Source organism: Diachasma alloeum, unplaced genomic scaffold (assembly GCF_001412515.2).
Source record: "Diachasma alloeum isolate Michigan unplaced genomic scaffold, Dall2.0 Dall_scaffold_00216, whole genome shotgun sequence".
NCBI lineage: Eukaryota > Metazoa > Arthropoda > Insecta > Hymenoptera > Braconidae > Diachasma > Diachasma alloeum.
Window position 1 is genome coordinate 589,560 of NW_021680381.1, and position 27,958 is coordinate 617,517.

A 27,958-nucleotide genomic window follows, 5' to 3' on the forward strand; every position below is an offset into this window, starting at 1 on the left:
CTTTTTTCATCCCTTAATCTCAATTAGGAGGGGAGAGGTGAATTTTTAATTCGCGGGCGAATGGTGAAAAGTCTGTGTGCGCCGATAAGAAAATTATTTTTCTCACTGGCCCATGACTTTCGTTGTAGTTTGTATTTTTTTGTTACAGAGATTGAGGGATGCAACGGGGATCCATTGATGGGGAATTTAATTCTCCATCACTCCGTCTGTGTTTCATTCCTTAATATTACATAGCCAGTAAATGAGTCACCTGAAAGAAGAACATGTTGACGACGAGGATGGCATAAGTTCCCTTCCGAAAGTATCCCGGTGACAGCAGTATTGCTACTGCCGAGTTACCGGCACAGGCAGCTCGCCCAGCCGTCAGATTCGACCGTGGCGCCATCCCTTCGTTGGGGTGATACGATTTTTGGCTTGGAGTCGCCTGAACCCCGAGATCTGAGCCCTCTTTGTCAGCATTTCCACCACTGCCGCCACCTGCATGGCGTCCCCACAACCTTCTCACGCTGGTGTGTAAGACAAGCCACCAACCGTTTCCATCTCTCTCGCAGCCCCCCGGAGCCCATTTGTACTACTCATTCCCAAAATATACCTGCAATTCCGTACGAACCGAGTAAAAAACATTAATTGTCGTGTGCCCACCCACCAAGATGGCTCCGCTGCTGGAGCAGTACTCGATATTTGACGTTCAACTTATTTACATACTTTCATCATTAAACTCAACATCCAAACAATAGTCATCCGCAATTTAATCTCATCAAGTACGAAAATTGTCATTTCAATATGTGTGCGAGTGTTAACCAGTCAAGATACACCGGTTGTTTGAAAGTGGATTGATTATTAACAAAAGTGACGGCCGGCTGGCGTGCCAGACAGGTCAGTATAGTAATATCGAACTCCGAAGCATCATTTTCTCATTTCTCATTTCCAGAATTGAGAACTCGAGTGAAATCATGGGAATGGGGCGAAATGTTGGTAAAAATTGACTCTCCAGCGAGTTGTTCTCTCGGTGATTTTGTCAGTGAATTTCACTCGCGTTATTCAACGTCCACGCTTGTGTACAATGCATATTGATCTATTCATACTCGTCATTTTTTTACTTCATTCAATTTTCCCATTCATGAATTATTGAATGATGTGGGGAATAAGACTAAATGTTCTTTCGTTTATTCAAGTTGCTTCGGTTTTTTTTCTGCATGGGGTACAGCTTTTTGGTCGTATTTGCCTGCGTTCGATCACTCTGAGCTTGACACATTGGTTTTTCCATTGTTGTGACAGATATCCGTGCATTATTAACCTAATGTGGACTACCGTGCTCAATCAATAAATTTTTCTCGGGAGGACAAGTGACGGAAAAGTTTCCGAAACTCGTGGTGGCGAAAATGAATTGATAATACGTAGCGAGTGCATTTTTCACATGTTAAATGGGGGTCAGTTCGATATTTTTGGGGGATTCTGTGGCGAGTTTCGAGCAGAGGTTTTTTTCATTTTTCCAGTCCCGAAAAATGTCTCGTGTTATATTGCCCTTTGACTTTTTTTTACACTTTTAAAAAATTACTCTTGAAAGTTCAAGCGAAAAAGCTTGATATTTTTAACACAAAGGTACATGAAATTCCTGTATATTTTCTCATTGACTAATCAGTTAATTTCTTGAATATTCAAGTTATTCTCGATTTGCAGGCCCATACGGCACTGAAAAATACTGAAAATTTTGAAAATTTAGGCAACAACTTTTCTGAATTCTCAATCTGTTGAAAATTGAATTCTATGTTATGTTCAATTTTCAGAATGAGTTTCGAAATTCAAGTGTTCATTGGAAAATCAATGATTGTTTAATATGAAAAATTCTATTTTTTTGAGTTTTCAAGATTAATGAGAACTTTTATGAATGTTTTCACATCGAGAACATCGAGAATTCAGATGACATTGTGACTGAAATTTCAAGAACTTTCTAACAGTGTAGTAGTTCTAGACATTTTTCGTAATTAATTTGTTTGAAATTTAAAGAATGTTGTGGGGATACTGCAAATTGTAAAAGACTTTATTTGCAGTCGATTAAATTCTCTACAAATTTTATGTAGATTGCAGATTTCTTTAGATTCATAATAAAATTCTTCTTGGGGACTAGCTTTTGGAATTTATGCGAGTAAAAAAAATGCAGTGATTATAGGGAAAAATTTTAATTTTAAATTGAAAATTTTTCTAAATAATCTGCAAGAAATTTTGGAGCATCCATATAACATTTTCATCTCATGGGACCATAGTAATAAATGTCTAGAGATGTCTCCCATGCTCCGGAGATACAAATTTTTAAATTAAAAAAATTAAAAATGATACATTCCTTATACTTCCTTTCAAATTTAATTTTTAATTTTAAATTAAAAATTTTTCCTTACAAGCTATAATAAACTTCTGGAGATAAAAATGTTGTATGGATGCGCCAAAATTTCCAAATATTTTCGAAGCGAGTGGTTATAGAGACGAACGGTAAAAGACCTGATTTATAGCCGATTAGATTCCCTACAAAAAAGTGTCTTCAGATTGATAATACAATTCTTTTTGGAGACTTTTAAAATTTATGCAAGTTCAAAACTAAATTGCAGAATTACAGATTGTTTTCGGAGCAAGTGGTTGTAGAGAAAAATTTTAATAGACCTTTTTGTAGCCAGTGAAATTTCTTACAAGAAAGGTATTTTCAAATTTTGGATGTTAATGGAAACTGATTCCTTGGGGATTCGTTTTTTCAATTTATCAATTTTCAAATATCTCTGGAGCGAGTGGCTGTAGAGAAAAATGTCGAAAGACTTTTTACATGGCCGATGAAATTTTCTGAAAAAAGTTTCACATTTTATCTCAAAACTGCTCACTTCGGAGGTAATCAATATTAATCCAGTGGGGATTCATGTTCCTAATTCATCCAAGGTTAAGACATCTTTGCAGATTATTTTGGAAATGTCTCCGGAGCAACTGATCATAGTAATAAATATCTATAAATAAAAAAGGTGTCTTCGCATTTTCTCCCAAAAATATTCATTTGGGATATAATGTTGATTAATTTTTCGAGGATTAATTTTTTAATGTATCCAGATTCTAAACATCCTCGCAATTTTTTTTACCAAGATCGCTTTATCAAAATATTAAATTGATTGAATACTTTGAAATTTTACAAAATTATACAGCCAACTATTATATTTAAAAAATTGTGTATATATAGCATGTATAAGGGAATTGTTCGCACGCATAGATGTACATATACGCGACATGTGCGTAGTACATTCATATTATCATTTCGAGCACTCATACTTTCAAATTACTATCATTGAGGAAAATTGCGATGACTTCCATACATTTGTAATGTAGGTCTTTCAGGATAGTTCGGCTAGAATACGGAATTACACATATCTCTGAAGCAAGTGAGTCCCTTTTACAAAAATACAGATAAAACTCACAAAACCTGTTCTCATAGACATGAAAATTGCCTACGAAAATGGTCGTTTATGAATCTATCTTAAAACTGCGCATTTCGGTGATCATTTTTATAATTAGCAGAGACTCTAATCCTTTGGTTTTCGTATCTGTTGATCGTTGTCATTCTCTCGTTGACGTGTGGTGGTCGGAGAAATAATAAAAAAAACCTTCGTGTAGCAATTGACATTCCCTAGCTAAAGTCTTTTGATATTTTCTCCTGGAATGATACAGAGTTGAGCAGCAATACGGATATTAATGACTTTTTTTATGGTAATAGTTCCGGAACTAATTCATCAATTGACTTCAGTCTAGCCTCATCGCAGGAATAAGAGTGTATTTCCCATTGAAAAAAATTATTTCGTCTCGTTTATGGATTCCATGAGTGACGAACATTTTCCAATTTAAATTCATAAAGTGTTCATCCGGCTCTGATCACTGTTTCTTCATCATTCCATTATGAAATAACTGAAACTATATTTTTGATATAGTGGGAATGAACGAATGAATGAAAAAATGAGTTTCGTATTGATGTGTTGGAGGTGCAATTTCCTGACCATGATTTTCTACAAATATACGTAAGATTACGAGTGACTTATTTTTCCAACTGCTTGCATCGATATTAACATTTCTTTTTTAGGAAGGAATCATTTTAGAATTAACTCCAGATTTCCTCGAATTTTCATGCCTTTTTATGTGTTTTTTTCTATTAAAGAATTAACATCTCAAATAGTTAACAATTCAATAGACATGGATTGTAATTCATTTTTTGTTTGTTTTAGTGCATTTATTGCATGTTGCTGTCATTGCTCCATTTCCATTAATGCAATGATTTACATAAAATCTTAAGTATAACAGAAGAAACGAGAGAATTTCCCGTTGGCTGAAGCAGCAATTTTTCTTTATTCCAGATTAAACAGTGCCATTCCAGACTAACGTTGCTCATAGTCGTGATAAACATATTTAAATTCATTAAAAAATACCAGAATAATTAACGATAAAGTCCGTAATTTTAATACACCATTCTAATTTATAATTCTGAATAGTAAACACCAAATGCAACGAATGTTTTTTATACATAACAGTGAGGATTGAGGTAACGTGAGGTTTAGTGATTTCTGTTGTGATAAATAATTGAAGATGCGACGGAATATTGGAGTTAAATAAACTTCATTCGGTGATTTCTGAGGAGGCAGTGAGGGCAATTGGCAAAGATGTTGCCAAAGGGGGACTTTGATCATTTTTATACAACGTGTTAATTCGCGGTAGAACGACCAAAGATACTAAACAGAACTCTCTAATTATTCAGAAGAAAGTGTAACAAGGGCACTTATTGTGTCCAATGTTAATGGAAACCTCAAGGTCACTCTGATCGCTAATTCTGAAGTAGAGTTTTGAAATAAAATATTGGAAGAAGACGACTTTCGGGGAAAAGTCCAATTAATTGATTGAATACGTTCGCGGCTATTGGATTTTCGGTGATTTTGGAAATTTAACTTTGCAAAAATGGCTCGAAAGAACGATAACTTGAAGGGGATTAACGTGGCTGTCGTTGGCCTGTCTGGCACTGAGAAGGACAAAGGACAGGTTGGCGTTGGTAAATCATGTCTGTGCAATAGATTCATGAGATCACTCAGCGATGATTACAGCGTTGACCATATTTCAGTACTGTCACAGGTAAAAATGACTTATCTATTCATTTATTAGAAATGTAATTTATGCTAAAACGTAATGAATAGAAAATGTTGTAAAATTTTCTTCTGGTTGTTTTGGCGATATTTTTGAGAGGAAGAGACATTTTTTCTATTTTCTTCCGGGAAAATTAGTTTTGGAAATATTAGCAGACTAATGCGCGATCATTTCCGAGACTTCAACATAAAACGTAAAGAATTCCGTGGAGATTATTTTCTAAGGAAATGTTTAAAAAACTTTTTGAAGCTGAGGAATGAATTTTTCATGGATTTCGTTTCCGCGGGTTTTCTGTGCTTTTTTTACAATAGAAAATGTTGGAAGGACATTATTTTACAGAAAAAGTCAACATTTGATTTTTCTATGCAACTTATTCTGAAATATTTTTTGGAGAAATTCGTTTGCCTAAATCTTTCAAGTTTTTTGGTTTGATTTTTATTGAGAGAAGAGAAAAGTGAAGAGGAATTTCTATAGAAAATATCTAAAAGTAAGTTGTATAGAAAGATCAAATTCTATTGACCTTCTTCTAAAAAATAATTTCTGCTGAATGTTTTCGATTGGAAAAAGACGCAGAAAAGTTGCTGAATATTTCATAGAATCGCTGAAAAACTAATTATACAATTCAATTAATTTATTTCCTTGATAGTACAAAAGTTTTTTCTGTTTTTCATCAGTACCAGCCTATCGAAAAACTAATCAATTTTCAATAGAATTTCAATAGAAATCCAATAGAATATCCCACCGAATTTGTGTGAATTTCCATTATAAAAAATCCAATGTAAAGTTTTTTGTCACCGGTTTATTCGGATATATATGTGGAAGTCCGTATGAAAAGGGACCACTTTGTCGATATGGTGTTATGTATACTCTGATAATATTGATAACATTCCGCACATTTTGAGCCCAAAATGATCTTCATAGGGTCAAAAATTATGTCGTTGGAGAAGATGGAAAACACAATTTAACATTAGTGCAAATGGAAGTTGCTGACACAAAAACGTGAATATCTCGGAAACTAGAATCGACAAAGTGGCCCTTTTTCACGTGAACGTCTACATATATGCATATATATATATTCTTTTTTTCTAAATACAATAAAACGAAATGAAAAATCATATTATAGGGCCACATGCAAAACCATACACGCGCATAGCGCGCGTACGTCTCTAGTTTTATTAAATTTTTTCATGCATATTATGAAAGTCTCCTGACATGCCATTCCAAAGAGAGTAATTTTTAAAAAATTACGTCAATTATTTTGAAAATATCTCCGCAGCTAAAGAAAAAAAGTCTCACCGTTTTCATCTGATCCTTTTAAAGGGAGATTACTTGTGAGTTGTAAAAGTCGTGGGATATTGGAGTGAGAGATTGCTCATGCATTGAAAATCGATTATATATGTCTAAATTTAAATTTAGACATTTAATTTAATTTAGAGATTTTGCGAATACTTATTACAAAAAAATCAATTGTTTACTAACTGGTCATTATTTCCTTGGCCACCTGGTGTATTTTTCGGACTATTTTACATGAATGTTGCAATTTTTCATTAAAATAATAACGAAATTAGCTGTGTAGGAGATGCATTTCAAAAACCCTAATTCGTAATTGTTATTGCACATATTTTTCCAAAAAAATTTAAAAAAGAAAGACCTCTGTAGCTCAAATATTGGAGTCCCCAGTGTATTTTTAACATTTTAAGCATTTGCGGGGTAAATGAACATTGAACAATTGTTTTTTTTGCGCTAATTATTCGTTTTTAGACATGTATAATCGATCTTCACTGTAGGAGAAAACTCATTCCAATAGCCGGCGGCTATTAAAGCTCATAGTAACCTCCCCTTAATATCAAAGATATCTACAAAATAATTTGTACCAACTTTACGTTCTACACCATCCAATCACAAAGGCCATTCTGATATCATTAAAACTTCAACATGTTAATACCGTAATTAAAAATTTCGATTACAGTCGGATTTTAGTGGTCGTGTAGTGAACAACGATCACTTCCTCTACTGGGGTGAAGTGATTAAAGCAGCTGAAGATGGTACAGAGTATAACTTTCAAGTGATAGAGCACACAGAGTTCATAGACGATGCTTCATTTCAACCATTCAAGGGTGGTAAAATGGAGCCATACGCAAAGAGATGCTCAGGAACAAAGATAACGAGCGCTGAAAAACTCATGTACATTTGTAAGAATCAGCTTGGAATTGAAAAAGAATATGAGCAAAAAGTATTGCCTGATGGTAAATTAAACATCGATGGTTTTTTATGTGTATTTGATGTGAGTGTCGTACCAAATCGTACAATCGAAAAGCAAATTGAGATTGTAGCTAATATACTTAATAATTTGATTAAAACTAAAAAACCAGTTGTACTTGTTACAACGAAGAATGATGATGCTAATGAGCAATATGTCAAGGAGGCTGAGAAATTGATAATGAGAAAGGAGTACAAAAATTCAATAGTTGTTGTTGAAACATCAGCACACGAGAATATTAACATCGACAATGCATTTCTAGTCTTGGCACAAATTATTGATAAAACGAAAATGAGGAGTAAGGTTGTACCATTTGCCGAGGCAGCTAGGGCACGCAAGGAACTGTTGGATGCATCGACAGAGTCACTTCAGAGATTAATCAGAATACATGTGACGGATTATCGAGCACTCTGGTCTCAAGCATCCAAGAAACTGGGACAACACAAAGAATTTCAGAACTTTGTGGAGTTGTTCGGAATCGATGCTACGCAGAGATTGTTTAGACGACATATTAAGAAACTTAAGGATGAACAGGTGGCCAAGAAGATTCAGGGATACTTGGATATGCTGCCGGAGATTCTTCACGAGATCTGTCCTGATATTTCGAGTCTTATTAATGAGTGAGTTGATTTTCCTTTTGTCTATTTACTTTATCTTATTCTGGATTTTTTGTGGGAATTTGTGAAGAATTTGGGTGTTCGGTATTGAGATGAACATGAAGTTGAGAAGACGAAATATTGACGCATAAAAATTATCTTCTTGAACACGTCAGTATAGATAAAAAGATTCTAGATTTCAATGAAAATCTAGGCAATTCAGACTTCTGCACTGAGAAAAAGTTCTTTGAAACACGTCTTGACTCGTATCAAGAAACTTATGGCTCGAAAATTGATAACGAAAAAATGTCTTACACTGAGGACAAATAACTTTCGTCGCGAAATTTTTGTATCGAAATATTTTGGATGTGAGGGTAAAAAGTTGATGAATAGATTGATTCAACTAGACTCGGTTTGAGAAATCACTTTCTTGTTATAAATAAATTATCTTTGTTTTTGGGACAAGTAGAAAATCTCCTGACGAAATTTTTTTTTCGTTAGTGAAAGATATTTTATTGTTCATTTTTGAGCCATGAGTTTCTTGATGCAAGTAAAGATGTACTTTTCCAAAAATGTTTGTTTTCTCATTCAGAAATAAGGCAAAATGAACTTATTTTAAGAAAATTTCCCTAAGAATGAGAGAAAAAAGTTTTAATTGTCATTCATTTTTACTTGAATCGATTATAATTGTTCTTATTAAGGAAGATTTTCTCTGTTAATTGGAAAATATTGATTCTGGAACTCGGAATTTTTTTTTTTAATAAGAAGTTCTTGAATCGAGAAAAAATTCTCGTTCTTGAATTAATGAATTTTCCTGTTTTAAATCTAATCTGTTTATAGTTTTAATTTTTCTGTTACTCAAAGTGCATCACTGACCATTTGGATTCAATTAATCTTAAACTAATGCTCAATTCATCCTGAATTGAATTCATTTTCAATGTTCTCAATTTCAGAACGAAAAGGTTCTTAATTTAAGGATATCCAAGTACTTTGGCTATTTTTTCTCCAGTGAAATTCTTTTCTACTGTTGTAGTCGAACATTAGAGCTTTTATTAGAACCTCATTTGACCCTAAGTTTCCGGACATTTTACAGTGATTTTATTATTCAAACTTTCCAGGTCTGAATTTGAATGTCGACATTGGACCGTTAGAAAATATTTTTGAAATCTGAAAACAAAATGAGAAAGTTTACGTTTGGAGGAAGATGCATGAAATAATTGAAAAATTTCAATTTTGAAAAATTACGAATATTTTCTATAAATAATTTATAAACAATCAATTTTCCACCTTAAAAATCATTTGCTCGAAATCGTAACAAATTTATTCACATTCAGAATTTTACCAGAAATCGATTCGTGCCTAAAACAAGCAGGGGACAGCGAGCATATGAAGTGAGCATGTCACGGAGTGATGTCTTATTTTTTTTCGCCATCAATACTTTGATGGCAGGCTTCCGAATGCTCTGAAATATTACAAAAGTTGATAGCTTTACAACACTAACTACCAGCAAAAATTTCAGATGGTTACTGCCATCTCTATGGGTTCTATAAAAATTCCAATGTTTCGAATACTTCGTATGAACGGGTATATATATTTTCTGTCCAAATTTCAAGTTGATATCTCGATTTTTACACAAGCTAGGGTGATTGCAAAGTATATTTTTATGAAAAAACCGAAATATCTCCAAAACTTTATGAACGGGTATATATGTTTTGATTGATTTGAATAGAAGGCATCGAAACGAATATTTTGGGAAATAAATCGAAATCGGTCCACTAGTTTTGAAGATATTTGCGGAAAACGATTGAAAAACGAATCGCTTTTTCTCAAAAACTATTAGATCGATCGGGCTGAAATTTTGCGCAGAGCTAGTTCTCATTAAGACCTTTAATGTGACAAAATTGAAGATTTTTTGGAATTACTTTAGCCAATAGATTACTCAATTTTCTACAAATTGACCACCGGGAAGGTGACGGTGGACATGCTCACATGCAGACATGTTCATTAAACTTCGTATTTTTACGTTTCAGACCAGTCCACATCGTTTCCAATCAAAATTTGAGAATCTGAAAATTGAACGATTATAATGCTTCCATTCGGAAGCAAAAATAAGGTTTCCGATAGTTTAAACAATTTCAATCATTTATTTATAAACAATGAATATTCAAAAGAGTAACAATTCTCTGCAATTTAATTCACAAATTTGATGATTGAGAATGATTGATTCTATAGTGTGGTCTGTAGCAAACTGTAAGATACTTGGATATCCCTAAGAACTCAATGGTTATTGATTTATAAACTTTTCTCACTGGAAATAAGTCTGTCTTTGATACTGGATTCTTGGATTTTTATTCTGAAGTGGAATAATCAGTTGCTAATTCTGCGTACGTCTTCTTGAGGTTATGACAATCAGTAAATTGAGTCTAGAAACTGCATACTTTTTTCTCTGCAAAGAGTTTTTTTTACAGAAAAAATCCTGGAATATAGAAGAATGTCCAAGAATTCTCTCCATTTCCAAAATGATTGTCTTATTAAGCACAAAATTATATCCGACGGGGATATTTGGTTTTAGAAGTTAATGACTTTCTCATTACCGTATACCTTTCGGTTTCTTACGGATTTCACTTTTCCTGCAGCATATTAATTCCTAATGCTTCTTCCAGCTTTCGAAAAATTCGAACCTTTTCAGAGGTGTTCCCTCGCGGCCACCCATCCTTCTAGTACCAAAGCTAAGCTGGCTCCCTTTTTTTTGTTTAACAATTGATTTATTTCAGTCAGTAACAATATTTACATTTTATATACAAAAAAAACAGTGTTGACAAAAAAATAGTACACCATAATATCCAAAAGGAAATATGAAAAAAAAAACATGGAGTTGGCTCTCGTTTTTATACCTTATCATTATGCCGGGGAAAATATTTCCCGTGCGCTGGCCTCGTAGGGGTCCGTTTTAGAAGTTCAATACCTGATTTATCAATATTTTTTTCAGTCCTTACATCCTTATCAATTTTATTTCTAGGGAATGGTCTACAGTGCAACAGTACATAAAAGAACACCCAGACTTCCATCAACACTTTTACGAGTGTCCAGAGGACATTTCCTGGATCGACTACGACTTTGGGGAGAATAACACCACAAAAATTCCTTACGACGTTCTAGAGACACCCGAGGCCGAAACTGTCTTCAAAAACCACATCAATGCCCTCCAGCAGGAACAAAGGAGACTAGAGTATGTTAATTAAATTTCTTCGTTGTATTATTAACAATTACTTAGGTTCCAATATAGCATTTATTAGGTATGTCGATTAATATTAGTGACAATATTAGTTATATTAATTTCATATCATTTTTATCATTTGAGATTAGTTATTAAGTAGGTATAATACTAATAATTTAATGCTTTTGCTTCGTTCTGGGTGGCGTTTCTTTATGCAGACTTCCAAAAAGGTAATGAACATTCGCTTTTTAGCGCTTAAGAGATGTCATTTGAATAGCTCTTTGATGTGACTCAGTGCCCGCATGAATTCATTTAATTTATTCATTCACATGTCATTGAATTAATTTTCATTGACCGGTAGAATAGAATTATAACTCTATTTTTCATTCAACTCCTGTCATTTTCCATGTGAATTTGCTTCGAACATTTCTGGGGAATTTATTAAAATGTGAGTGTTTCAATTAGATGGAAAAAACAGTTCAAACAATTGCTGGAGGAAACTGGATATGTCACGCCTGGAAAACACTTGTCAGAGGTGCGGGTGTTGTTCATGGGGCGCGAGTGCTTTGAGGCACTTTCACATCACGATTGTCAGGAGATTTACGATCAACATCAGAAGGAAATTATTGAACGTGCTAAGCATAATTTCCAGGTATGCATTTCTTCACGGTGAAAATGGACGGTTGGGGTGGGAGTTTTGAGTGATTTATTGGGGGGTTTTTTGTTGGTTTTTTTTCAGGAATTGTTGCTCGAACATGCAGACTTGTTTTATCATTTCAAGAGTATAGCACCGTCTGGTACCATTACGCAAGATGACATCAAGGAAATTATGGACGCTTTACTGGATGATTTTAGGTAGGAATTATTATCCACTTGAAAGCATGCGAAATTAGAACTATTAGATCGAGATTGAAATGTCGAGGAAATTTTTTTGTGCATTCATTTTCGTTTTTTGGATTCATTTTCGAGAAATCGTATATAACTAACAGACATTTCTACTTTAGTTTTTATTTTTGCTGATTTTTAATTTTAATTCGCAATAAAGTTTGAGAGAATTTCTTCCTGTAGGTCATATTTTTTTGTGACAAAGATCTCGATAAATTCTTCTCAGTTCTCTAATTTCGAAGACATTTGCAAAATAATATTGAAGCGAATGAAACGAATTCTTTTTTATTCGAAAAGCCGTAAAATCGTAAAAATTATTTGTTTGAAATTGTAAAAAAGGTATTCATATTCAGAATTTTACTAGAAACCGATTTCATGCCTAAAAAATAAGGTTTCCGAAAGTTTAAACAATTTCAATTATTTATTTATAAACAAAGAATGTTTAAAAAAGTGTGCAAAATGTAATTTGAATGACGCTCAATGTTCATGACTTTTTCAAATGTTTCTCACGCAATTTAATTGACAAATTTAATGATTGAAAATGGTTGAATCCACAGTGTGGTCTGTACCAAACTGTAAAAGAGACTTGGATATTCTTAAGTTCCTTCGAATTTGTGTTGGAATGCCTAAAGCACTTCTATCCCCCTTCAAAATAACAGTAATTGAGTATTAAAATTTTTATTTACAACTATTTAATCCTTTTAATCAATTAAAACAGGTACAAGACACTGGACAGACTCGACCAGGACCGCAAATTAATGTTGTTCCAACATTTGGGCTTCGTGCATTGTCCAATTCGTGAACACTGTCCAGCATTCCCAAATTGCATGGACGCGCTGATTGAACGAATACTGGGTACAAAAGCCCACAGGTATGTAAAATAACTCTCCCCCACCTTCTCCCTTCCTCCGCCTCCTTCTCGTTCATGAATGAAATGATAAATCCTTTCATCAATAGTGGTACGCACAATAATGACATACAACTTTACAGGCCCTCGTCGTGGAACCACAGTAGTCAATGGCAATTAACGTCCGAGAATAATCAGCTAAATTTGGTTATACTAGGCAGCAATGGATTGGGAAATGAATTTGCCCATGAAATTAAAACTCAAACCGAGGATGACGAGGTGGAAATTGATTGTCAGTTGTATACACTTGGATACAGGGTTATTGATGGTGACGTTGGATTACCACACAATTCATTTACTACTTCCGATTTTATGCCACATGGTAAATATCACATTTTATAAAAATTTCTTATGATTCGACATCGATTATTCTATTCAATTCCAAGAATTGTTTGTTTTGAAATTGATTGTGCTAGTTCATTCTTCTCTTTTTTATTTTGGTTTTTAAGGATGCCATGTATGTCCTTATAAAATTCGATTTTCCAATCTTCACTAGAAAATTGTTTTTTTTTTTCTATTGATTGTATCAAACACAGGGTGAACATCGGCAACAATTTCAAAATTTTAGAACTTATGGGTATCGAAAAATGAAATGAACAAAATGAGCCTTATACACAAGCTCTCGTGGTGTTACGATTTAAAGTAGCTTCATTCTTCGGCCGGGCTACGCTGCACTTTTGGATATTTTCAGTGTTTGAATTTTTCAACTAAATTGCATGGGAAAAATTTGAAAAAATTCATACCCTGTCAGTATTATCTAAATTAAATTTCGCAGAATATTGATATTTTTTCAAACATTTGCTTCTTATAAATATGTAATAGAACTTGTTTCTATTACATTAATTTTTATAATGCATACCTGAGAGTATGAAATGTAATGGATTTTACTTTTTCATTTTCACATTAAGTCATCATGAAGTTTTCACGATTTGAATGGAGAAAAGGATAAGCGGTCTAGTTTATTATATGTGCGAAGAAAATGAGAAGAAGAAAAAGGAAAAGAAGAAGAAGGAGAAGAAGAAAATTACAGTTTTCGTAATTTTGTGGGATTACTAGACTAGTTTAAACTATTGATTTGATTGAGAAAAATGATAATTTATTGTATCTATTGAAAATACCAATTTTGATGTTTCTTTGCAGGATCATTCTGTGTTTACTCGAACGAAGATTCATTCGAATACATAAGATCATCTCTGGAGAAAACTCTCCTGTCAAATCTCGAGCAGGAGGACAGATTACCGTTTCAAGGTCTTCCAATAGTAATAATGTTCATTCCTGAATCGACAATTGACGAGATGGAGGCAATGAGACTGAGAGAGGAGGGACAAAATCTTGCTGACAGCTTGCAGTGTCCATTTATCGACGTTTGCGTCGAAGATTTGGAGCCTGACAAGCGTTTTCCAAGTTCTCTTGTTAAAGACGCCCTACAGCAGCTCATACAGTCGATAAATCATCGCGCTGGCTTCTTGAACATTTACCAGAGTGTCATCGAGTGTTTGGAGCCTGACATCAGGTAAACATCTTCATAAATCTCCTCGGAAACTGTCCGTTAATACTTCAAGTGAACTTCCAAGTAATAGTCCCTAGAATTGAATGAGTTTGACATTTAAAAATTATTTCGGGGGTTCCCGGGTTTTTTTAGGGTATCATAACAGTGTAAAATTTCTGCTAATTGAGAGTTCATTGCAGAAAATAACGGCTGCAGGGTGAAATGTCAAATGACCTTTTTAGCACTATTAAAAATTTTCATCTGAATTGTCAAAAAATACAAAACTTTTACACATTTTCAAATGAATCAAAATAACGATTATTGCTATCACCTCCATCTTCGAACTTGGTCCAAAGAACATCCGAACAAATTTTCAAAGCCATCATTCAATCAATTCGTAACATTTTTTTGTTCGTGAAACAAACAATTTTTGAAAAAATTGAAAAAATTAATGGATAAATTAAATTTTAATTAATGGCGATTGATAGGGCTCAATAATAGCTGCGTTTGAGGAAAAAAAAGATTCAATTCCATCGATTCATGAGCGAACAATCGCTGAAAAATTAGTTTACATACGTACGGATATGGTCTAAAAATTGTATTTTCGGACTTTTTGGATTATACTGGGTCGATATAACAAAAAATCCAGAAGTTAAATTTGAATAATTACAATGCTCCCATTCGGAAGCAAAAATACGCCTGGAAAATCTATAAACTCACTCGTTCTACATTTACAAACATAAAAAGAAACTCAACCCTTCGCTCTAATTCCAGGATAATCATGTGCATGTTCTGTGGAGATCCATACTCGGTGGAAAATGTACTGGGCCCTCTCCTGAGCCACCAGTGTTGCTTTTTGAGCGGTGAAAAGTCAATAGTCCTCGAAACATTCCTGGGCGAGTCAAAAAGAAGAGTCGAGGTGATAATCTCGAGTTTTCACGGTGCTAATGCCTTCAGAGATGAATTAGTGCACGGTTTTATACTCGTGTACTCGACAAAGAGAAAAGCATCCCTCGCAACATTGAATGCATTCTCAATGAACATACCAAATTTACCAATTCAAATAATGGCTGTCACCGACACCGGTGGAGCCAATGCATTCTTCACTAGTGATCTTAGTCACCTACTTATCACCGAGGGAAATGCAACCGCAGATCGCTTGCAAGCGCATTTCATGACGTCAGCATCGAGTTGTCAGCAAAAAAGTAAGGACTTGTATTTATTATTCACTCCCTTGTACCTCGAGTTGGAGCACTGAATTGTTTTTATTGTTCTTGTACATTTCTTTTTTTATTGTTCTTGTATTTTTTTCTGTTCTATTTTAGCTGCGTTCTATACACCATTCTTCAAGGAAGTTTGGGAGAAAAAACCGGAGATTGAGCAGGCGTTCAACATGGAGGAGCCTGGCAATCTCAACGACAGTGGTGAGGGCACTTTGGAGTACTCTGCACTACATCCAATGCCACCACCGAGACACGAGAGTTATCACCTGCAGACACCAGATGACGGGTAAGGCATCTTAACATGCAATTATGCAGGATTCAAGTGCTGAAATGTGATACGTTGAGGATGTTTACACATTTTCACATCGGATTTTTCCATATTTGAAGGAAATTGTGTTGTTTTTCGGGATTGGGGCGTATACAGAACTTACTTTTCTCAGGGTTGTAACAAATTTAATGAAAAGAAATCTTATGTCATTGAGATATCTTATTTTATCATGGGGTATTCATTTCTAAAATTTGTAATAATCCTGTTCTGGTGCATACATTTGGGACATTCTGTTCATTTCACTTCTGAATAGCTCATCTGGATTGAGCTGTTTCAATTTTTTAATAAAAATGCAAAAAATTCATCTTTGTCGGTAAGGAAAATCAAAATATTGAAATTTTTGGAAGAAGTGTGGTGGAGTGTAAACATACTCAATTCAACTTAATAGTGTAGTATTATAGGTCAATTTTTATTGACAAAAATCCAACAGTGATTTTTGTCCCTGTTTTTGACATTCTCAAATTCTATGAAGAGGTTATCGTGAATATGAGTAGAAATGAAAGAGTTTATGGAAATTTTATCAATATTCCTCATTTACGAATATTAAAATTTTCTGCGGACATTAATTCCCTTTAATCTGTTTACAATGATCGAAAAATTTAATTTCATTAGAATATTTTCTTCTGGGAACAAATATTTTCCAGTGTAAAAAATTCTAGTTTAATAATATCATAGGAGGAATATCAAATATTTCTTTTAAAAATATGTTACAGAATACATTAGTATATCAATTAGTATGATCATGTTGCTCCATAAATTAGATTGAATTGAGCATTTCGTATGTCAAATCGGAACGAATATTTTTATGCGAAAACCCTTTGACTGTTGTAATATTTTACCGAATTGACACAAGTTTGTATTTTTACACCAGAAATTAATCCTATTAATTGGATAACACAATCATAGATTAAGGAAGGGTTGAACCAAGCCTTGTCAGCCAAATAAATCGTCAGAATAAATTTATGCCTGTAGTAAATTTATTCCACAGGTAGGCAATTTGTGGAATTCGTTGTGGAATGCTTTCATTCAGGCATCTGGTCGTGAATATTGACTCAATATTTCATAATTCGTGGTATTATTGCCAAAGAGTTATGATACATCGATATACCACGTCATTTGGTGAAATACCATCGAGGAACTTTCGATTATAATTGATCAACAAATTATTTTTATTTATTCTGATGCTCAACTGAGGATTTTCTTCACTGGACTTGGTGCAACCGGTCAAAAATGAATCAAATAAATAAGTTTTATTAAATAGTACAAATTAAAGTCTTTATTCAAATCAAAAATGTTTCTCTACTTGAGGTTCTGTTTATGTGAAATTAATGCTTTTTATTATTAATGAACCTTTCTTTGATCCAAATAAATTTTTTATTAATAACAAGTAAAGTGTTCTTATATTAGGGGTCGGCTGCACCAAGCCTTGTTAGCCAAATAAATCGTCAGCATAAATTTCTGTCTGGAGTAGTTATTCTACAGTTGGACATTTTTTTCGTCATAAAGTGCTTTCATTCGGCCATTCGGTCGTGAATATTGACTAAATACTTCATAATTAGTGGTATTATTGGCTAAGTAGTGATGATACATCGATACATCACGTTTTTTGCTGAAATGCCTTCGATGAATTTTCGATCAAAATTTATCGGCAGATTATGTTTATTTATTCGGCTACTTAACTGAGGATTGTCTTAACTGGGCTTTGTGTAACTGAGCCTAGGTCAACCATATGCTATACTTAACAATTTTTGAATATTCAAGGTGGAGAATAATTTTTTGTTTATACCCTAGCCTCATTGGAGTTAACATTGATTTAACCCTTGGTTTAATTCATGTTTGGTCTCCTAGGGATAAATTCTAGATACTCCCTTGAATGAAATCATTGAACTTCAAAATTTACTCTTTCTCTCTCTCTCTCTCTCTCTCTCTCTCTCTCTCTCTCTCTCTTAAGTGACGACTTAGTTAATGGGAGATCGCAACTGGCCCAGTCATCCCTGAAATTAACAAATAATTAATCATCAACACAGATCTTGATATATTCAACAGAAAAATCTAATGCGAAACAGTATGTCTGTTACTTTCAGAAGTGGATCGGAGTCGTACGAGCAACTAACGCCAGACGGTGATCTCGGTGATCCTGGGCTCAACGAGCAGTTCAATGACCACCGTGCAACACCCAGCGATGACAGTGACATTTACAGTCAAGTGGACTTCCACCGGGAGGAGCGAGAGCGAGAGTTGCTCAAAGGAGGAGATTTCGCCAATAAATTGACAGGTAAAAGCCTCACTCAATCTCAATACAACTCATTCACCCGTTACAATGACGGAAAAAAAGTTTCGTGTTTTTTCGAGATTGATTTTTCCTGGGTGGAGAATCAAAGGATATTGGTAAATCAAACCAACCATATGAATTCAGAAAAAGTAACAATAATGACGATAAAAATAAAATAATAATCACTATGAGTAATAATAGCGTTGGCTAAATATTCTTTTGATAAATATTGTAGCTTCCTCGGGCATAATTGAGAGAAATATATCTCAATTACAGTAGAGTAAGACCAGATTTGAGGAAAAATTAGTGGAAATTTGAACTTTTCCCTCTGATTTTTAGGGAAAGTTTCTTTTAAATAAGTGAAAATCTCATTCATCACCGGGAATTGATGCTCGGTAGATTTCAGTATAGCGGAGTTTTTGAATTTCCATAGCAAAGAGGAAACCCATGCATGTGTGCAGTGGTCTTGATTAAAAATAGTTATACATTCTGATACAGGTTTCGAAGTAAAATATACAATAACGCTAGGGGGCTACGACCCCCATTTAACCCCCATGACCTTATTTTGACCCTTCCTTTCTGACCCTTAATTTTGGAGTCTTAATTTAGAGCACGAAAGTTTCATCACCAAAAGTCGATTTGGATTTTTACAATATAGAGAGATATTGAGACCCTTATTTTGACCCTTGTGACCCTTAGTTTCTGACCCCCATGACAGTAATTTGACTCTTGTGACACTTATATCGATCCTTAATCTGACCCTTGTGACCCTTAATCTTACGACCATTAATTTTACTCACATAATCATTAATCTGATCCTCGTGACCCTTATTCTGACCCTCATGATCCTTAATATCGGAGTCTTAATTTCGAGTACCAAATTGTTATCACCAGATGTCGATCTAGATTTTTATAATATAGAGAGATATAATGAAAAAAAAGGTATAAATATACAAGGCGAAGGAAAAATAATCAAAGTGTGACGAACAAGTAAATCACACAAGGTTTTTACATAAGGTCCATACTTTCCATACAAATTTCCCTACATTCTTCAACATAACTCTGGCATAGCATAATCCGTACACAATTGTAATGATATATCAATTTCTTTGTTTAAAATTCGCAGGCTGGGTGAAAGACACATTTATGCATCAAGACGGGGTCTCCAACTCGTACTCCCACCGTGCATTTACGACAGGTCGTCGTCACATACCCCAGATAAAGTCAAGACCCAAGGGAAACAGTCAAACATTGAAACAGCCTGGAAAAATTAATCTGAAGGACTTTTCAAATGTAACTGATGCAATAGCACGTATGAATACTGGTGAAAAAGTCGAGCATTCATCGAAAATGGGGCATGCACCACTGGCAACACCAGAGCTCGTTGATCTTGAGTACGCTCATCCCAAAGACGTTGTACCAAATCTCTATCCATCGTACGAGGGAGAGTACGCTTATGCATTAGTCCAGGATTCAATTTCAAATAATAAATCAAAATTACGACATAGGAGGGAAAAAGGACAGCCGTCTTACAGTGACTCGGACTCGGAGTGGAGTTCTTTGGAGAGACAGAGGGTTGCTGATGTCATTGCTAAGGCTAATAAGAAACCAACGACGCACAAGAGGACACGGAAGAAGAGGGCTGCTATTCCTGTTGCTACGCCCAAAGTACCTTCTCTGGGGAGCATGACCAGTGGTGACGGCATTGTCGGGCTCAATTACAGTATTAAGGATGATAAAACTTGGCGAATTGATCTCACTGAAAGGGGTAAGAGTTTTGTTTGTTTTATTGGGTTGGTTTTAAGAAGATGCGGGTAATTTTATTTTACTCTGCAAATATTGCGATGAAAATCATATCCGCGTTGTTGAGTTTGGGTGGCGAGTCAAGGGATATTGGAGAGAATAATAACTCTGTGGATTAAAATAGTATAAGTGAGACTTTTTTAAATATTTTAGCTCCTTCGGACTACTGCCACGATCAACATTTATTCGTAGTATTTTTTTAATGTTTCGTGGGGAAATTTATCAATTGCAAGTGAATATTACTTCAGAGTATGAATTTTGTTTTCATTTTTTAAAATCAATTCTCCAATTCATTGAATAGTGGGACTGAGTGTTGATTGTGTCTAGGGCTGAAGGGAGCGGAAAGATTAAGGGGTAGCAGAATGCTGCTAATTTTCTAAATTTTTGAACAAATTTGCTGCCGAAAGTGATCGATATTTTTATAAATGGAACCACTTTCAGAAGATTGTTTTTGACTCACATTTTCTAAAAACTCATCAAAGTTCATTTGTAGTAGACAAAAACAAGTGGGCAATTGCTATTTCTTACAGCTTGATGTGGTAATTTTGCTGATAAATTAGCAATTTGCTTCCGAATGGATATTTTTGCTTAAATTAGGGTTCCCAGGGACTTGTGATCCCTATACTTCAACGTAATTTCGGACACTTATATTTGACCCTTATTTCTAATTCTTATTTTTGACCCTGATTTCTGACCCACATGTAAGTTTTGACCTTTATTTCCGACCTCTGTGAGCCTTAATTTCGTGATTTGATATGCTTACGGCTATGAGTCGAGAATTGATATTGCAATCGGTACCATCTTTGAACTCGGTTTGGATAACATTGAAAAAAATGTTTTGAGTCACAGTTGAATCCATTTGCACAATTATTTGTTGAGTAATTGCGGCAAACCTAAATCCAGAAACATATCAAAATTTGGAAGACTACATCACCGATTAAAATTATTTTGGTATTGAATTCTAGGGCTCATTGGACTCTACATTCTATTAACGTACTTCCTCAGTGAGTTATACTTAATGAAAATTTCGCAATGAACTGAAGAGCTAAAAACGATTCCCAAAATTTTAAGTATTTTTTCCACGCGAATTTTCGAGATATGCATCGACAAAAACTTAAAAAAGACAAAAATTGAATGTTTGACGATGGATATCTCACTAATTCGCGCAGAAAAAATACTTGAAATTTTGGGAGTCATTTTTATATGTCGTCAACATTGTCGTCAACATATGATCCAAATTTTAGGTCTTCAGTTCATTGCGAAATTTTCACCAAGCATAACTCACTGAGGAAGTACCTTAAGAAAAGTACAAAATTTGATCAATTGATTTTTGACAAAAACGTAAAAAAATCGGTCACATATATATATATATATATATACGCACATACATACATAGGTACATAGCCTGCAAACATGATCTAGATCCTGAGCGCAAATTATTTACGCAAAAAACTGAAAACTTAGATTTTTAAGATTACAATGTTTCTATTTAGAAGCACAAAGGCTCTTGGCAAGTTATATTCAGACGATTCAAAATCCTCTGAAATGCAAGAATCCATAGGTATCTGATGAAGTGCTGAGACGACCTTTTAGGATACAAACGAATATCCTTATGTTTTTTCCAGTATCACTTGATTCTTCAGCTAAATTCTCAAATACTTATCGCTGATCGTTTTTCGGCGTTTGTAGGAAATTAGTAGAGATTTTATTTAAGGATATCCAAGTATTTTGGCTATTTTTTCTCCAGTGAAATGCGTTTCTACTTTTGTAATCGAACGTCAGAGCTTTCATTTGAGATCCGTTTGACCCTAAGTTTCCGGACATTTTACAATTTTATTATTTAAACTTTGCAGACCTGAATTTGAATCTTGATCTTGAACGGTTAGAACACATTTTAAAAACCTGAAAAAAATTAGAAAGTTTACTTTTGGGGGAAGATTGATGGAATAATTTAAAAATTGCAATTTTTAAAAATTTCGAGCAGTTTTTAGGAATAATTTTAGAAACAATCCATTTTTCACCATAAAAATCATTTGTTCGGAATCGTAACGAATTTATTCACATTAAAATTTTTACCAGAAATCAATTTCATGCCTAAGAAAATAAAATTTCAAAAATTTAAACAATTTCAATTACTCATTAAAAATGAAAATTCTGTACAAAACGTAATTTCAATGACGCTGAGTTCATGATTGTTTTTCAAATCTTTCCTTACGCAATTTAATTGACAAGTTTGGTAATTAAAAATGGTTGAATCTATAGTGTGGTCTGTACCAAACTGTAAAAGATACTTAGATATTCTTAAGGGAAGACCGCGGTGAGATCTCAAAATCTTCATTGGATTAGGGCACGTATTCAGCGGATCGTATTACACCGTAAAATGGATGCATACCTTTTTTCTTTGGGGACTAAGAACATATTCAAAAAAAATTGTCAATCGTATGAAAACTGAGGCACTCGGATGATTTTAAAGGTAAAAATGAAAAACGTTTTTCGTTCATTCACGGGGCAAAATCGTTTGTGGTCATCATTTTTTCCACTTTTTAACGCCTACCATCATATATCAAAATTCGCTCAATAACTCCCCAGCTCTAACGAGAGCTTTCAAATTTTACTGCGGTCTCCCCTTAAAGAGAATGTGGGATAGCTCAGGGTTCATTGGTGTGGGTATGTTATTGAATTAAAAACGAAGATAATTATTTGATGCAGTCACTTCCTTTTTGATCAAAGAGAATAATTTCACCAAAAAAATTTGAATATTTTTGTTTAATTTCGTCTCAGTAACTCTGTGCTTTTAGGAGAAAAGTTCGGGGCTGAAAGTTTTCTCGACATTTCAGTAGTGAAGCGGTAAAAGCGTTCAAGTAGATTTCGTATATTGGCCAGTTTCCAATGAATATCTCGGAATCCAAGGGAGATAGCAAAATTTTTGTTGAAACCTTTTTTTAGCCCTCAATTAGCTCTGCAAGGAAGGTCATTACAAAAATTTCGCTATCTCCCTTAGATTCGGAGATATTCCTCAAAAACTCAGCTAAGGCCTAAATCGATTTAAGGAGAAACGAACCCTTGCGTCTATATGAATTTTTAGAATTGCGTTATTTCCTACAATTATTATGTTATATCTACGAATTTACTTTATCAACTCGATCATTGCATTGTTGAGTCACTGCAGTAGTTTCATAAACAAAAAATAATAATTGCAGTAGAAAACACAATTCTAAAAGTTCATATCGACCCAGGGTTCCGTTTCACCTTAAAGCGTGTTACCACTTCACTACTGATTTTTTTCTTTCAAAAAAATTCGTAATTATTAAGGGAATTTGATTTTTGACGAGATGAAAAATCGAATCATTACGTTTCGACCGTTTTGTGAATTATAAAAGTTTTTAATTAATAATGGGGGAAAATTAGTTTCTTAAAAGTCGTTATTTATTATCAGTATCGAGTGAAACACCGGATAGCTCAGAGTCTAGTGAGCCTGAACACGGCACGAGATCAAGATTAAAAGCTAATAAACACGCGCCGGTTAGTGTGAGAAAGAGATTTGGAAATTCAGCTGCAACGCTACAGCATCCATTCAACCTGAAACACGTGACCCAGGATATGTTCAGTGTGTCCTGTGAGTCCGATTCTTTAATTTTAGAATGATTAAAAAAGAAAATTATCAGATAACATAACAATCTACTTGCTTTGCATGATTTTAAAATGGAGAAAAATAGAATATTTAGTTTAATCAATTGAAGACTATGACTCATTCATTAAAGATGAGAATTTTTTGTGGTAATTATCACTTATGAGTGAACATTTTCAGATGATGAATCGAGTCTGGACGTTTCCTCTCCCCGAGAGATTAATTCCCCAAGTGTAAGTATTTTTCAAAAAATTCTGCAGCGAAGTAGGACAACTTTTTTTGTGAAAACCTCGAAAAAATTATAAGCATTTCAATTAATTTTCCCAAGATATGAGTTAAATGTCTAACAAATTCTTTTTGGACTTGGAAAAAATGAATATAAAATGTTTTAAAGTATCAGGTCTGTCCACAAATTCGTGCGTATTTTTTAGGACATGAAAAGTGAAGAAACATAGAGTACATTTCGTTAATCAAATATATATTGTTATCTACATCGTTATCTGCAACTAATCTCTATAACCCTTCAATAACATCTCGATGCCTTTTTTTGTTTTTTTGTTTGATTTTCTTAATGAGAAAAAAATAAAAATAGGATGAAAAAAACTTTGAAAATTTGAGCTGAGGGAATTCTATTGACTTTTTCTATTGGCTTTTTCTATTGAATATTTCAATAGAACCGACCAAGAATTAACAGAAAGTTCAACAGAAATCCAATAGAATTTTCTAACGAATTGGCTAGGTTTTTCCATTAAATTTTTTTGTGCATAAATAAATGAGTCACACGCTCGACATTCCCAAATACACACGAGCTTATGAACTGACCTGATATTTCTGAAACTATGAAGTTTAGGTAAAAATGCCGAGAGCCTGTTCTTGGACCCCACGAAATTGTGAAGAAGGAAAGACCCTCATCAGTGTCTTGAATTTTCACTCACAGATAAAGACTTGTTCACTGCTACTTCACTGCTGGATTAATAATACAATACTAGACCTGTACAATTTAAGATATTACAGTTTGGAATATTAACGAAGGGTAAGGACGGTGACAAGCTGACGAGGAAGAAGGACAAGCAGAAGGCGAAGGAGGACGAGAAGTTGGAGAAACGTCGGCAGAAGGAGGAGAAGTTGAGGAAAAATGCTGAGAAGGAGAAGGAACGAGAGAAGAAGAAGCAGGAGAAGATAAAGCAGACCAAAGGGACAAATCCAGGCTCAACAATGTCTGGACAATCGCAACAGTCACTCATCGAGGACTTTGCACAGAGTGAGACCAACAGAATACCTCTGTTCCTCGAGAAGTGCGTGAGATTCATTGAGGACGAGGGACTCGACTCTGAGGGCATCTACAGAGTTCCTGGAAATCGAGCACACGTGGAACTTCTCTTCCAGAAGTTTGAGGAGGATGGAAATGTGGATATTCATTCGTTAGACATTCCTGTGAATGCCGTCGCCACTGCTCTCAAGGACTTCTTCTCGAAACGATTACCACCCTTGATTGATAAGGAGCGCATGGCAGAGTTGGAGGACATTTCTGGTATGATTTTTTAATGATTAAAGCATATCCTTAGAAAATAGATTTTTCTTCCGATTGTCACCATGTTTATCATAGGGGAGAGTGCAAAAAAATGTTGTTTATTAACTTTTTTTATTCTTGGGAGTACTGATGAGAATAATAATTTTCTATTCTCCTGAACAGAAAATTATTTAGAAGTTTTGACTGGAGGAGAATAAAAAAAAAGAAAAAAAGAATAAAAAAAGAAAAGTGTAGTCGGCATAATCTAATTAATTGAATTATAAGACGAATAGAAAACTGTTATTCTCATTAGTACTCCCAGAAATAAAAAAAGTTGATAAAAAAATTTTTTTTGCTTGAATTGCGTCGAATAGTTATTTTTCAGCTGTTTCATTTTGCCCCACATTCCCCTAGATAATCTTTATAATATTTTGCAGCTGTTGAAGAAAATTCTAACTAGCTGTTCTGCAGTGTTTAATAGATAATAAGCTCTCTAAACTTACTAGTTTCATAGATATCTATGAAATTACCTGACGAACCTTTTACGAATTAGTAGATTTTGCGGAAATTGTAACAAAACTTATATTAATTATTTTGTCGGGGTTGTCTTTGGAATAACTCCTTATAAACGATTCGTCCATTCTTTAAAATCAATGTTAATTAATGTTTCTGTGATTTTTAATCAGGTGCACGAGGTATCAGTAAACCAATGTCTGCTACGTGCATGAATATGGAAGGTCAGTGTCATAATAAGTTGTCCGTTTAGATTAATTTTTGCAAGGAATCCTCTCATAATTGTTTTTTTTCCATTGTCTTGTTCGCAGATCGAAGTTGTAGACTTCTTGCCCTACGATTGATGCTCAATAAATTGAATCCAGTCAATTTTGACGTTCTGAAGTTTATTTTTCAACATTTTGTAAAGTAAGTTTTGGTTAGAAAATTAAATTATAATTTTTTATGGAGGGGGTTCCATAAAGAGCCGTAGAATTTTAATAGGAGATATCTGAACCGAATAAGTTGTACAGAAAAATCAAATTCCATAGATTTTTTCAATAGAATATTTTCCATTAAATATTTGCGTTAAGCGCAAAATAAGCGGAATTTTTCAGTGGGATCAGAAAAAATGAAGCTTCAATCGAAATCCGATGGAATTTTCTAGCAAAATTGCCTAGGTTTTTCTACAAAATTTTTTTGAATGTGATTTTCCACTCGAATCCTCTAAAGATCGATTTTTCCTAAAAAACCAACACCCATTAATTCTTCATCTCTTCCTCAGAGTTGCTGAAAATTGCAAATTAAACAGCATGGACAGTAAGAATCTGGCAATATGCTGGTGGCCTACCCTATTACCAATAGAGTTCAGCGACCTCGGGAGATTCGAAGCAATGAGGCCATACCTCGAGGACGTCGTTCAAACGATGATCGACCAGTACCCCTTCCTCTTCTGCGACAAAGAGGCCATCGTAATGGTTTAGTAACGAATTTCTCAACAACACAAAATACACATACACACGTGAATAAATCCAAACAATTAATAATTAACTCACGGACTGTCACAGAAGGACCTAAAAATGGTGTATAAAGTAAGTGAATTTTTTAATGATTTATCCGAAGCAGTAAAGTTCATTATAAATAATGAATAACTAATGAATTTACATAGAATTACTGAAACAATGAAAGAAAACATAGCGCTTGGTCCTACTCTTAACAATATCAATAATTAATACTAGAGCGCATTTTGCGTTGATCCAGATTCACTTAATACTGGGTAAATAAGATGAATTGAATTTTTAAAAAATAATGAAACTTCTTTTGCAACTGATCAATTGTCTTGGACGATCGTCACTGGGGATAATGAGCAGTAGAGTCAATGCAGATACCATTAAAATTGTGTGAATGTGTTTATTATACTCGAGAGCGAATTATTTATTGCGAATGGAAATAGTGATTAAGGAAATGAACAAAAAGGTCGATGTTGCTTTTTTTTTTTTTTTCATTAATGCAAGTGGGAATTCAAGGGAGGGAAAAAGGACAATTGGTAATGTTAATTGATGAGGTGTTGTGGGACGATCGTCAATAGTCGAATTTTCCATGGACGTTTTTTCATGATTAAAATAACAATTGTAAATTAAATGAACCATAGGAGTGTGATTTATCCTCAATTATTTCGTGGAGAGAGAGAGAAAAATGAGTTGTGCCATGCCGATTGTAGTTTGTTTGATGGTGATCGATGCACGGCAGTGATATATTTGCTTACACCATTCCGTCTAATTGGTTAATGGGGATGGGTAGGAGAGTGAGGGTTTTTTTGGGGCAGGTTTGAATACTGCGTTGAAGGGGTGAAATTTAATGAGTTTTATCTTATTATTGTGATTATTATCTCGGGCATGAGTGATTTTGGGAGAATATTTCACGGAAAGAAAATAGTTTTGAAGGAAAAACATTAATTTTTGGTGTTGATCAATTGACAATATTTAAATTTTTCGTTCAAGAATTGGAACAAACGGAGAAGGGAATATTCTTGAATAAAGAATTAAATTTTGAACGTAAGAATCTCCGTATTCTTAATTCAAGGAAGTATAATGTTTTTTATTTTTTATATATATATTTTTTCATTTGTTTGAAGTGCGTAAATTTACAGGATTTATTTGGATTGTCACCTACACTGTTAGAAAAAAATTTGAAA

At 34.1% G+C, this 27,958-nt stretch overlaps 1 protein-coding gene across 4 annotated transcripts; it reads left to right on the forward strand.

The window, feature by feature from the left end:
• Window positions 1-623: 623 nt before the first annotated feature.
• On the forward strand, window positions 624-27,957 carry LOC107037322 (rho GTPase-activating protein 190). Of its 4 annotated transcripts, none has more exons than XM_015255818.1 (20): window positions 624-876; window positions 4,377-5,142; window positions 7,124-8,034; window positions 11,030-11,239; window positions 11,446-11,457; window positions 11,693-11,879; window positions 11,967-12,082; window positions 12,831-12,983; window positions 13,103-13,341; window positions 14,160-14,532; window positions 15,283-15,713; window positions 15,834-16,017; window positions 18,144-18,334; window positions 19,458-20,099; window positions 23,571-23,750; window positions 23,943-23,995; window positions 24,777-25,293; window positions 25,959-26,009; window positions 26,097-26,193; window positions 26,549-27,957. In XM_015255818.1, exons 2-20 carry the CDS (start codon window positions 4,972-4,974, stop codon window positions 26,745-26,747), a joined length of 4,917 nt encoding a protein of 1,638 aa, XP_015111304.1. In that variant the 5' UTR covers window positions 624-876; window positions 4,377-4,971; the 3' UTR covers window positions 26,748-27,957. The 4 variants fall into 4 exon arrangements, with proteins under 4 accessions (XP_015111304.1, XP_015111305.1, XP_015111306.1 ...); XM_015255819.1 differs by having other exon boundaries at window positions 24,795-25,293; XM_015255820.1 differs by lacking the exon at window positions 23,571-23,750.
• The last annotated feature ends 1 nt before the right edge of the window (window position 27,958 follows it).